The sequence below is a fragment of the Nerophis lumbriciformis genome, linkage group LG02, assembly GCF_033978685.3.
Source record: "Nerophis lumbriciformis linkage group LG02, RoL_Nlum_v2.1, whole genome shotgun sequence".
NCBI classification, from domain to species: Eukaryota; Metazoa; Chordata; class Actinopteri; order Syngnathiformes; family Syngnathidae; genus Nerophis; species Nerophis lumbriciformis.
This window is the reverse complement of record NC_084549.2, coordinates 13,439,498-13,450,000: the sequence shown is the minus strand read 5'-3', so window position 1 is coordinate 13,450,000 and position 10,503 is coordinate 13,439,498. Positions and strand designations below refer to the sequence as shown.

At 38.2% G+C, this 10,503-nt stretch overlaps 1 protein-coding gene across 1 annotated transcript in view; it reads right to left on the bottom strand.

The window, feature by feature from the left end:
- The window catches only part of LOC133587451 (cone cGMP-specific 3',5'-cyclic phosphodiesterase subunit alpha'-like), a 37,285-nt gene that overhangs the window by 4,080 nt on the left and 22,702 nt on the right, over positions 1–10,503 (bottom strand). Inside the window, exons 13-19 of the mRNA XM_061940317.1 lie at positions 9,116–9,223; positions 8,926–9,035; positions 6,817–6,904; positions 6,650–6,750; positions 6,463–6,570; positions 3,969–4,032; positions 3,819–3,893 (exon numbers count right to left, since the gene is read on the bottom strand). Coding sequence (XP_061796301.1) covers positions 3,819–3,893; positions 3,969–4,032; positions 6,463–6,570; positions 6,650–6,750; positions 6,817–6,904; positions 8,926–9,035; positions 9,116–9,223 — 654 coding nt within the window. The remainder of the gene's footprint in view (positions 1–3,818; positions 3,894–3,968; positions 4,033–6,462; positions 6,571–6,649; positions 6,751–6,816; positions 6,905–8,925; positions 9,036–9,115; positions 9,224–10,503) is intronic.

Here is a 10,503-nt window from a genome sequence, read left to right as displayed (position 1 = left end):
CTCCGTAGCAAACCTCCAGGTTCTGTAACAGCTTCTTCCCTCGGGCCATAAGACTCAAGGACTGTTTTCACTACTGAACTCTAGAAAGAAGTTCCGCAGCCTCCGTAGCAAACCTCCAGGTTCTGTAACAGCTTCTTCCCTCAGGCCATAAGACTCAAGGACTGTTTTCACTACTGAACTCTAGAAAGAGATTCCGCAGCCTCCGTAGCAGAACCTCCAGGTTCTGTAACAGCTTCTTCCCTCAGGCCATAAGACTCTTGAACTCTTAATTCCCTCAATTCGCCCACAAAATCGGATTAACTGGCTGGAATATAAAGACTATATAACATACACCCATAAACGTGGATGCATATGAAAAAGTGCAATATATTTATCTGTACAGTAATCTCTTTATTTGTATCTGCACCTAATTGCTCTTTTATCCTACACTACAAAGAGCTAATGCAACAAAATTTCGTTCTTGTCTGTACTGTAAAGTTAAAATTTTAATGACAATAAAAGGAAGTCTAAGTCTAAGTTAAGAACAAAGTCTCAAACACATTTTTAGCCATTGTTAACTCAAGAAGGTTAAAAGAAAGAATATCATTTTGAAACTAGGTAATCACAACAAAATACATTGGCGTGATTTCTATTCATTGTTGGATAAAGAAGTGTAAACAGGAGAAACATTTAATTCTATCTGTTAAGTGAAGAGATTGAGAAGTCTGATTGACCAACAGTAAATCTGTTTTTGGCTAAATACGTCCAAACTAAATCTGACCGATCTGACTAGATCTGACCAATCTAAGTCTATGAGCACGAACTGATGAAGTCTACTCGGATGAGCGGCAAAACGTTTTCTAACACAAAGCAAGCAGATTAGTTGCAATCGATTGAATGCCCTGATATGACAATGACCTGGATGAATGAGAACCTTTGTAGACATGTCCGAACTAAAGACACTAAGTAAAGACAATAGATTTCTTGTCATTGTTGGCTAACGAAGAATAAGCCAAAGGTTACAATTTTGAAACAAAGTGAAGACAATAGAAGACATGAGTGGGACTTCTATCAGCATGATTTGTATTCATTGTTGGCGAAAGAAGCACAAGTGAAAGTCTACAGTTTTTCTGACACGACGTAAAAACAGCAAGCAGTTGGTGGGATTTCTAGCAATTGTTGGCTAAAGAACAGAACGCATCACTATGACTTTTATTAATTTTTTAGTTATAAAAGATACAAAAAAGAATGTATCTGACACAAAAGGAATACAACAAGCAGTCAATAGAGTTTTTATCCATTGTCGGCTTAAGAACACAGCACATCAACGTGGTTTCTAGTAGAGATGTCCGATAATATCGGACTGCCGATATTATCGGCCGATAAATGCTTTAAAATGTAATATCGGAAATTATCGGTATCGGTTTCAAAAAGTAAAATGTATGACTTTTTAAAACGCCGCTGTACGGAGTGGTACACGGACGTAGGGAGAAGTACAGAGCAGTTGCGTCTCCCAGTCATACTTGCCAACCCTCCTGAATTTCAGTGCCCCTCCCGAAAAATCTCCCGGGGCAACCATTCTCACGAATTTCGCCCGATTTCCACCCAGACAACAATATTGGGGGCGTGCCTTAAAGGAACTGCCTTTGCGTGCCATACAGGTCACACTGAGGGTGGCCGTATAAACAACTTTAACACTGTTTTAAATATGCGCCACACTGTGAACCCACACCAAACAAGAGTGACAAACACATTTCGGGAGAACATCCGCACCATAACACAACATAAACACAACAGAACAAATACCCAGAACCCCTTGCAGCATTAACTCTTCCGGGACGCTACAATATACACCCCCGCTACACCCCTTACCCCCCACCCCACCCCACACCTCAACCTCCTCATGCTCTCTCAGAGAGAGCATGTTCCAAATTCCAAGCTGCTGTTTTGAGGCATGTTAAAAAAAATAATGCACTTTGTGACTTCAATAATAAATATGGCAGTGCCATGTTGGCACTTTTTTTTCCATAACTTGAGTTGATTCATTTTGGAAAACCTTGTTACATTGTTTAATGCATCCAGCGGGGCATCACAACAAAATTAGGCATAATAATGTGTTAATTCCACGACTGTATATATCGGAATCGGTAATTAAGAGTTGGACAATATTGGAATATCGGATATCGGCAAAAAAGCCATTATCGGACATCTCTGGTTTCTAGCCACTGTTAGCTCAAGAAGGTTAAACGAAATATTATGATTCTGACACTAGGTGAAAACAACAGAACACATTGGCATAGTTTTTGTCCATTGTTGGCTAAAGAAGAGTAAACAGGAGAAACCTGTAACTCTGCCTGTTAAGTGAAGGGAACAAGCAGTCTGATTGACTCAATCCATTGTTGGCTAAAGAAGGCCAAACTAAAGACACTAAGTATAGGCAACAGAACGCATCTGCAGGATTTCTCTCCCTTGGTTCCATTGACTATAAAAGTGGAAGCAGGGGAAATTTATCATTATTACTGAAGACAACAAAGAGTGTCTGCAACTATCATTGACTAAAGCAGAAACAACCGGTTGACACTTCTTATACTTCTTTACACTGAGTAAAAACAACAGCATGTTAACTTGATTCTACCTATCACTGGCAAAAGAAGCCTTATTTCATCCTTAACGGCCTACTGAAACCCACTACTACCGACCACGCAGTCTGATAGTTTATATATCAATGATGAAATCTTAACATTGCAACACATGCCAATACGGCCGGGTTAGCTTACTAAAGTGCAATTTTAAATTTTGCGCGAAATATCCTGCTGAAAACGTCTCGGTATGATGACGCCTGCGCGTGACGTTACGGATTGTAGAGGACATTTTGGGACAGCATGGTGGCCAGCTATTAAGTCGTCTGTTTTCATAGCAAAATTCCACAGTATTCTGGACATCTGTGTTGGTGAATCTTTTGCAATTTGTTCAATGAACAATGGAGACAGCAAAGAAGAAAGCTGTAGGTGGGAAGCGGTGTATTGCGGCAGGTGTTGTGCCGGATAACGCACCCCCGCCGTAGAACGCACCCCCTGACTGTTGTGCCGAATAACACAGCCAGTGTTTCATTGTTTACATTCCCGAAAGATGACAGTCAATCTTTACCATTGGCCCGTGGAGAACTGGGACAACAGAGACTCTTACCAGGAGGACTTTGAGTTGGATGCGCAGACGCGGTACCGTGAGTACGCATGGAGCTGCGGCTTCCAAACATTTGATCGCTTGCCCGTACGTGCGTGCCGCTATGTGCATGTCACGTACGTAACTTTGGGGAGGTGTTTGTTATGCGGGATTAATTTGTGGCATATTAAATATAAGCCTGGTTGTGTTGTGGCTAATAGAGTATATATATGTCTTGTGTTTATTTACTGTTTTAGTCATTCCCAGCTGAATATCAGGTCCCACCCGCCTCTCACAGCATCTTCCCTATCTGAATCGCTCCCACTGCCCTCTAGTCCTTCACTCTCACTTTCCTCATCCACAAATCTTTCATCCTCGCTCAAATTAATGGGGAAATCCTCGCTTTCTCGGTCCGAATCGCTCTCGCTGCTGGTGGCCATGATTGTAAACAATGTGCAGATGTGAGGAGCTCCACAACCTGTGACGTCACGCTACTCGTCTGCTACTTCCGGTACAGGCAAGGCTTTTTTATCAGCGACCAAAAGTTGAGAACTTTATCGTCAATGTTCTCTACTAAATCCTTTCAGCAAAAATATGGCAATATCGCGAAATGATCAAGTATGACACATAGAATGGACCTTTAAATAAAAACAATATATATATTTTAAAGCTCTTACAATGGGTTGCTGGTCCAGGACTGTCCTCTCCATGTCTCCTTGCTCCCAAAATTCCGCTGCCACCATCAGAGCCACCTGGGACCAAGACGAACAGTTTTTAGAAACTTGATGTTAGGTCATCTTCACCATACATGCTCGTAAGCAACGCACCTTGCTCTGAACCTCCCACGGCTTTGTGATGGCTGACAAGTCACATGCTGTCATCATCATCGCCCTGCGGGGAAAAAACCCAAGAGAATGAAATATGAATCTCTATTCTCAGGACATTAAATCAATCACAACTGGACTGTTAAGGTTGTCTTAGAAGATGCTTCGCCACTCATCTCAGCAGACGTCATCAATTCATGCTCAAGATTAGAAAGATCATCTCTAGCTCTAGTCAGACTAGATCAGGGGTGTCCAAACTTTTTGACTGGGGGGCCGCATTGAGCTTAAAAAATTTGTCTGGGGGGCGAAAGCCGACTGCTTGCAAATAAATAAATTTATATGTATTTATTAAAGTTAAAGTACCAATGATTATCACACAGACACTAGGTGTGGTGAAATTAACCTCTGCATTTGACCCATCCCCTTGTTCACCCCCTGGGAGGTGAGGGGAGCAGTGAGCAGCAGCGCTGGCCACCCCCAATTCCAACCCATAATCATTTTTATAGTCTTTGGTATGACTCGGCCGGGGTTTGAACTCACAACCTACCGATCTCAGGGTGGACACTCTAACCACAAGGCCATTGAGCAGGTTATACGTATATATATATATATATATATATATATATATATATATATATATATATATATATATATATATATATATATATATATATATATATATATATATATATATATATATATATATATATATGTATGTGTGGGAAAAAAATCACAAGACTATTTCATCTCTACAGGCCTGTTTCATGAGGGGGGGTACCCTCAATCATCAGGAGGGTAAAAAAAATCCTGATGATTTTAAGAGAGTAAAAAATCTCCTGATGATTGAGGGTACCCCCCCTCATGAAACAGGCCTGTAGAGATGAAATAGTCTTGTGATTTTTTTTCCCACACATACATATATTGCGCTCTACTACGGTATCGAGCACTATTTTTTGGATAACCTTATTAAGACATATATATATATATATATATATATATATATATATATATATATATATATATATATATATATAAAGCCTTTACATATTATTATAATAATATAATAGACATATAATTAATAATTATTATCATTGGTTATGAAGAGTATGTGAAAGTTCAACTCCTACTTTGTTTACTTTTGCCACAACCTCCGAGTCCTTAAGGTTTTGTAATCAATCAGAAATATCAAGCAGTGTGACAATCATGGGTACCGTATTTTTCGGACTATAAGTCGCAGTTTTTTTCATAGTTTGGCCGAGAGTGCGACTTATACTCAGGAGCGAATTATGTGTGAAATTATTAACACATTACCGTAAAATATCAAATAATATTATTTAGCTCATTCACGTAAGAAACTAGACGTATAAGATTTCATGGGATTTAGCGATTAGGAGTGACAGATTGTTTGGTAAACGTATAGCATGTTCTATATGTTATAGTTATTTGAATGACTCTTACCATAATATGTTACGTTAACATACCAGACACGTTCTCAGTTGGTTATTTATGCCTCATATAATGTACCGTATTCTTCAGACTATAAGTCGCAGTTTTTTTCATAGTTTGGCCGGGCTCCAGTGCGACTTATATATGTTTTTTTCCTTTTTTATCATGCATTTTCGGCAGGTGCGACTTATACTCCGGAGCGACTTATACTCCGAAAAATACGGTACACTTATTCAGCCTGTTGTTCACTATTCTTTATTTATTTTAAATTGCCTTTCAAATGTCTATTCTTGGTGTTGGGTTTTATCAAATAAATTTCCCCCAAAAATGCGACTTATACTCCAGTGTGATTTATATATGTTTTTTTCCCTTCTTTATTATGCATTTTTGGCCGGTGCGACTTATACTCCGGAGCGACTTATACTCCGAAAAATATGGTACTTAAACTTTTTTTTTTGTAACTAAAATGCGCCAAACATGGATAAGTTTGGAGAAAGTATTTAGCATTTTTTTCCCATCATCCCTGGTAATGGATATAGGTGTAATTTTGATTTTTTTTTTTCCAATGTTGATTGGACGTTTTTTATAATATCCACAAAGTTCAATGAGCAGGTTGTGTTGTGTGAGACCAAGTTTGTAGAATTTTTCTGCCGGTTGATTTTTTTTTCTGCACCATGACTAGAGAAGGTTGTTTGGATTGGGTCATATAATTGAATGCTGTGCTGCTTGACCTTGCAAATACAATTAACAGTTGAGTAACTTTCATTTGCATCTAGATGGGGAAATATTGGTAGTTACCAGAGAACTGTCTATTTGCACTGCCGTTGGTCATATTGCTTATTAAACTTGTGCCGTCTAGTGGGCCAAATTGAAGTGGTCATCTCATTTTGGACACCCCTGGACTAGAGCGTCTCAGGGCATTGAACGGATGGAACTGGGCAGTCCAGATTGTCTCAAATGTTTTACCTCCCATCTGAGCAGGCTTTATCAGTTCATGATTAAGACTAGATAGAACAGCCCTAATCCCAAAAGTCTGCTATGAAGCATTTACATGATGATCTCCTTCCTGGTTGAATTGTTGGAGATGTAGCTGATCCTCTCTTTCTCCTCGGGCATCCCCTCTACGGCCTCAACAATCTTTTGGAACATTGTTCTCTTCCTGGATGAAAAGAAAGTCATGTTTTCATAAAAAAAACTAGCAAGTGTCGCCAACCAACGGCTTCTGACTTTTTCCTTACTTGAAATAAAGGGCGAGGTCAGTGGCGATGATGCAGACTTCAAACAGATGCTGCACTGTCTCAAATTGGCGCTTTTGCAGGTTTTGAAAGATGTTCAGATTCTGATTGTGATAGCAGAGGATTAGTCGTCAGTGGATTCTGAGATGATTGTATTTAAAGGGGCGCACCTCGTCTTCCATAAGGGTTTTGCTGTACTCAAGGTGATGTCGCTCCATAATGGAGGTGCTGTGAAGCTTGGCCAGTGGAGATGCACTCCTGGAAGAGGACGCAATCACGATTAATTCCATCGCTTTTGAGTAAATTGCAAACAGTGGGCCCCATTCAGCAATAATTTCCTAACTTTTCCTCTTATCTTTCTTCTCTAGTGATATCCAAAGAGGAGTCCATTCAAATTCATGACGTGTTCTTAAACGGCCAAATTGTTCCCACCTGCTGTTCTTAAGTTGCGGAATGCCAAATGGTTAGCGCGTGCGTGTCTATCATAATTTGCATATAAACACGCCCTTATTTCCACAATATGCATATGTAAACACTCTTAATTCCGTCATTTGCATAGGTAAACGCCCTTAATTACCCATATAAGGGCACAATTCCGGCGGAAAAGCCGAACATCAAACACACGGAGAAAACACAAACAGATTACAAAACAGAAATTTGTATTATCCCGCGGGGGAAATACATAATGTCAAAACGTAATTTTAAGAAAGGGGGGACTGCTGAGGATAGTCCAAAGCGTTCAAATTAATATTCGTCACTTCGGGCAAATAGGTCTACATCAGGGGTGTCAAACTCAAATACAGAGTGGGCCAAAATTTAAAACTGAACAAAGCCGCGGGCCAAGGTTGAACAAATTAACCTTTTAATAGGGACCCAAACAAGTTTTGCATTGAATATTGAACAAGCAAGGCTTATATAACTTTATAGTGACATGCAAAATCGAGTTTCATATAATAATAATAATAATAATTAAAAAATATCAATGGCATATCAAATACAATTTAAATAAAAATGTAATGCCTCTTTTCTATTTGCAGCCTTCTGAGGTAAATATCAACATTAACTTTTTCCACAGGCTAATACATTTGAAAATAAAATAACAATGAATAAAACAACCATTCAGGACTTTAAACTGCTCAGTTTGCAACACACTGATCTAATCTGATGTGCCCAAGCCAGATACCTGCCATCTTTTCATTAATGTCGGGGCTCAGGCTTTGAGCTGAGGCAACCTTCATTATCAAACGAAGGTGTTCATCAGTCATTATATCTCGTCCACCTGGACCACAGTCTTGGGGGCGTACCTTAAATGCACTGCCTTTATGGTACTCTACGAGCTATCGTCACATCCACTTTTCATCCATTCTAACATCATTCAGACCCAGTCACAAGATATGTGCGGCTTCTGTACGCACACACGAGTGAATGCAACGCATACTTCATCAACAGCGATACATGTTACACTGAGGGTGCCAGTATAAAAAAACTTTAACACTGTTACAAATATACGCCACACTGTGAATCCACACCAAGCAAGAATGACAAACACATTTCGGGAGAACATCCGCACCGTAACACAACATAAACACGACAGAACAAATACCCAGAATCCTTTGCAGCACTAACTCTTCCGGAACGCTCCAAAATACACCCCCGCTACCAACAACCCCCCCCCCCCCCCCCACACACACACACACATTGTAGCGTTAATATACAATATAATATTTGATATTTTACGGTAATGTGTTAATAATTTCACACATAAGTCGCTCCTGAGTATAAGTCTCACCCCCGGCCAAACTACAAAAAAAACTGCGACTTATAGTCCGAAAAATACGGTATATATTGCTCATTTTGCGATACTGTATGTCTGTCTGTCTGTCTGTCTTATCTCTATCTACTTATCTATCAATCTATCTATCTATCTATCTATCTATCTATCTATCTATCTATATATCTATCTATCTATCTATCTATCTATCTATCTATCTATATATCTATCTATCTATCTATCTATCTATCTATCTATCTATCTATGATATTAATTTAACATTAGACAATAGAAGTAAGGGAACTTGTCACACTTAAGAACAAATAGTCCACCCTAAGTGTGCCCTGGAGCACTCTTAGATTTTGTTCTTACCTATGAACAAATCCCAGCTAAGAAAACATCGGTGAATACAAGAATCTCCTTAAAAACTTTGTGAGTGGGCCTAAGAACAAAATGTGTTCTTAAGAACGGTTGCTGAATGGGGCCCAGTGACCGCTTATCTCTTTACTTAGTCTGGTAGAGGTTGTTGGTCCCTCTGTGGTCGATGTCGTGGCAGAATCCAGCAGCCACCATGGCGAAGGCATCTAGATCCGAGTAGTACTTCTTCAGCTTGCCCGTCTGTTTTTGGAGCAACCAGGGTGTCGTCGTAAAAGTCGATAAAGAATGGAAGTGTCATTAAAATAGGAAGTGGCACTCACAAGCAGAAGACTGAACATGGTTTGTCCGACGTTGAAGCCGTGCCTCCAGTTGTGGTAGGTGATGTCACGGTAGCCCTTGCGAACGGTATACATCCATCGCGTCAAAATCTGCACGGCAAAAAAAAATATATATAGGCAAGTTCGATATAAAGAGATAAATAGATAGGTGTTCATGCGGCACGGACAACAAACACTGTAGTTGATGTGATTCAATACAAAACTTTATTATAGTACAGGGGTGTCAAACTCGTGTTCACTGAGGGCCACATCGCAGTTATGGCTGCCCTCAGAGGGCCGCGTCTAACAGTGAGAATTTTTTTTAATAAAAGTAGGAGGGTTCATTCACCTCATGATATTATTATGCAATTGCATGTGCATTTGATCATTATATATATTTTCCTGTTTACTGTAGACTGGCAGCTCAATTGCCAGAATTTTACCCTATATATATATATATATATATATATATATTTTTTTTTTATTTTTTTTTACAGCATATTACTGTAAATGGAAAAATGGTACCACGGTTTTTTTCATGTTAAAATTCTGGCGACTGAGCCGCCATTTGGTTTTTTTTACACTAAAATATAAGGTTGTTGTTTTTATAGCGTATTACTGTAAATGGAAAAATAATACCACTGTTTTTTACGATAAAAGTCTACAATAATGACCGTTTTTTTTCTTACCGTAATAAATAACATTTAATATTTACGTATTTTGATCATTTTAAGCCATACTTGCCAACCCTCCCGAAATTCAGCGCCTCTCCCAAAAACCTCCCGGGACAAATATTCTCCCGAAAATCTCCCGATTTTCAGGCGGAAATAAATCATCCAGACTAGAGATAAATTGTATTATTATGTTTATCTTACCTAAAAATAAATATATTTATTAATTAAAAAAATAAAAAAATAAAAAATGTTTTACTGTATTTTGCTAAAAACATCAAAATTAATTGTATTTGTATTTGTATTTTTTCTGACTTCTTATTACATCCAGGCATTAGAATTATACATTAAAATAAACATATTTGAAATAATTAATTTTAAATGATCATAATAATTCATTTAAAATGACCATATTTAATTATTAAAATAATTGCTTGTTTATCAACAACTTTAGCATTTTATTCATTACATTTTGAAGCTCTCAGAAGCCAAGTTGTTATATTCCTTAATATTTATTTATGCAAGTTTGAAGTATCAATTATCTAAACACAGTTTTGTTTGCATATTTTCAGGATGTAGATATATATATATATATATATATATATATATATATATATATATATATATATATATATATATATATATATATATATATATATGTATGAAATACTTGACTTGGTGGATTCTAGCTGTCAATATACTCCTCCCCTCTTAACCACG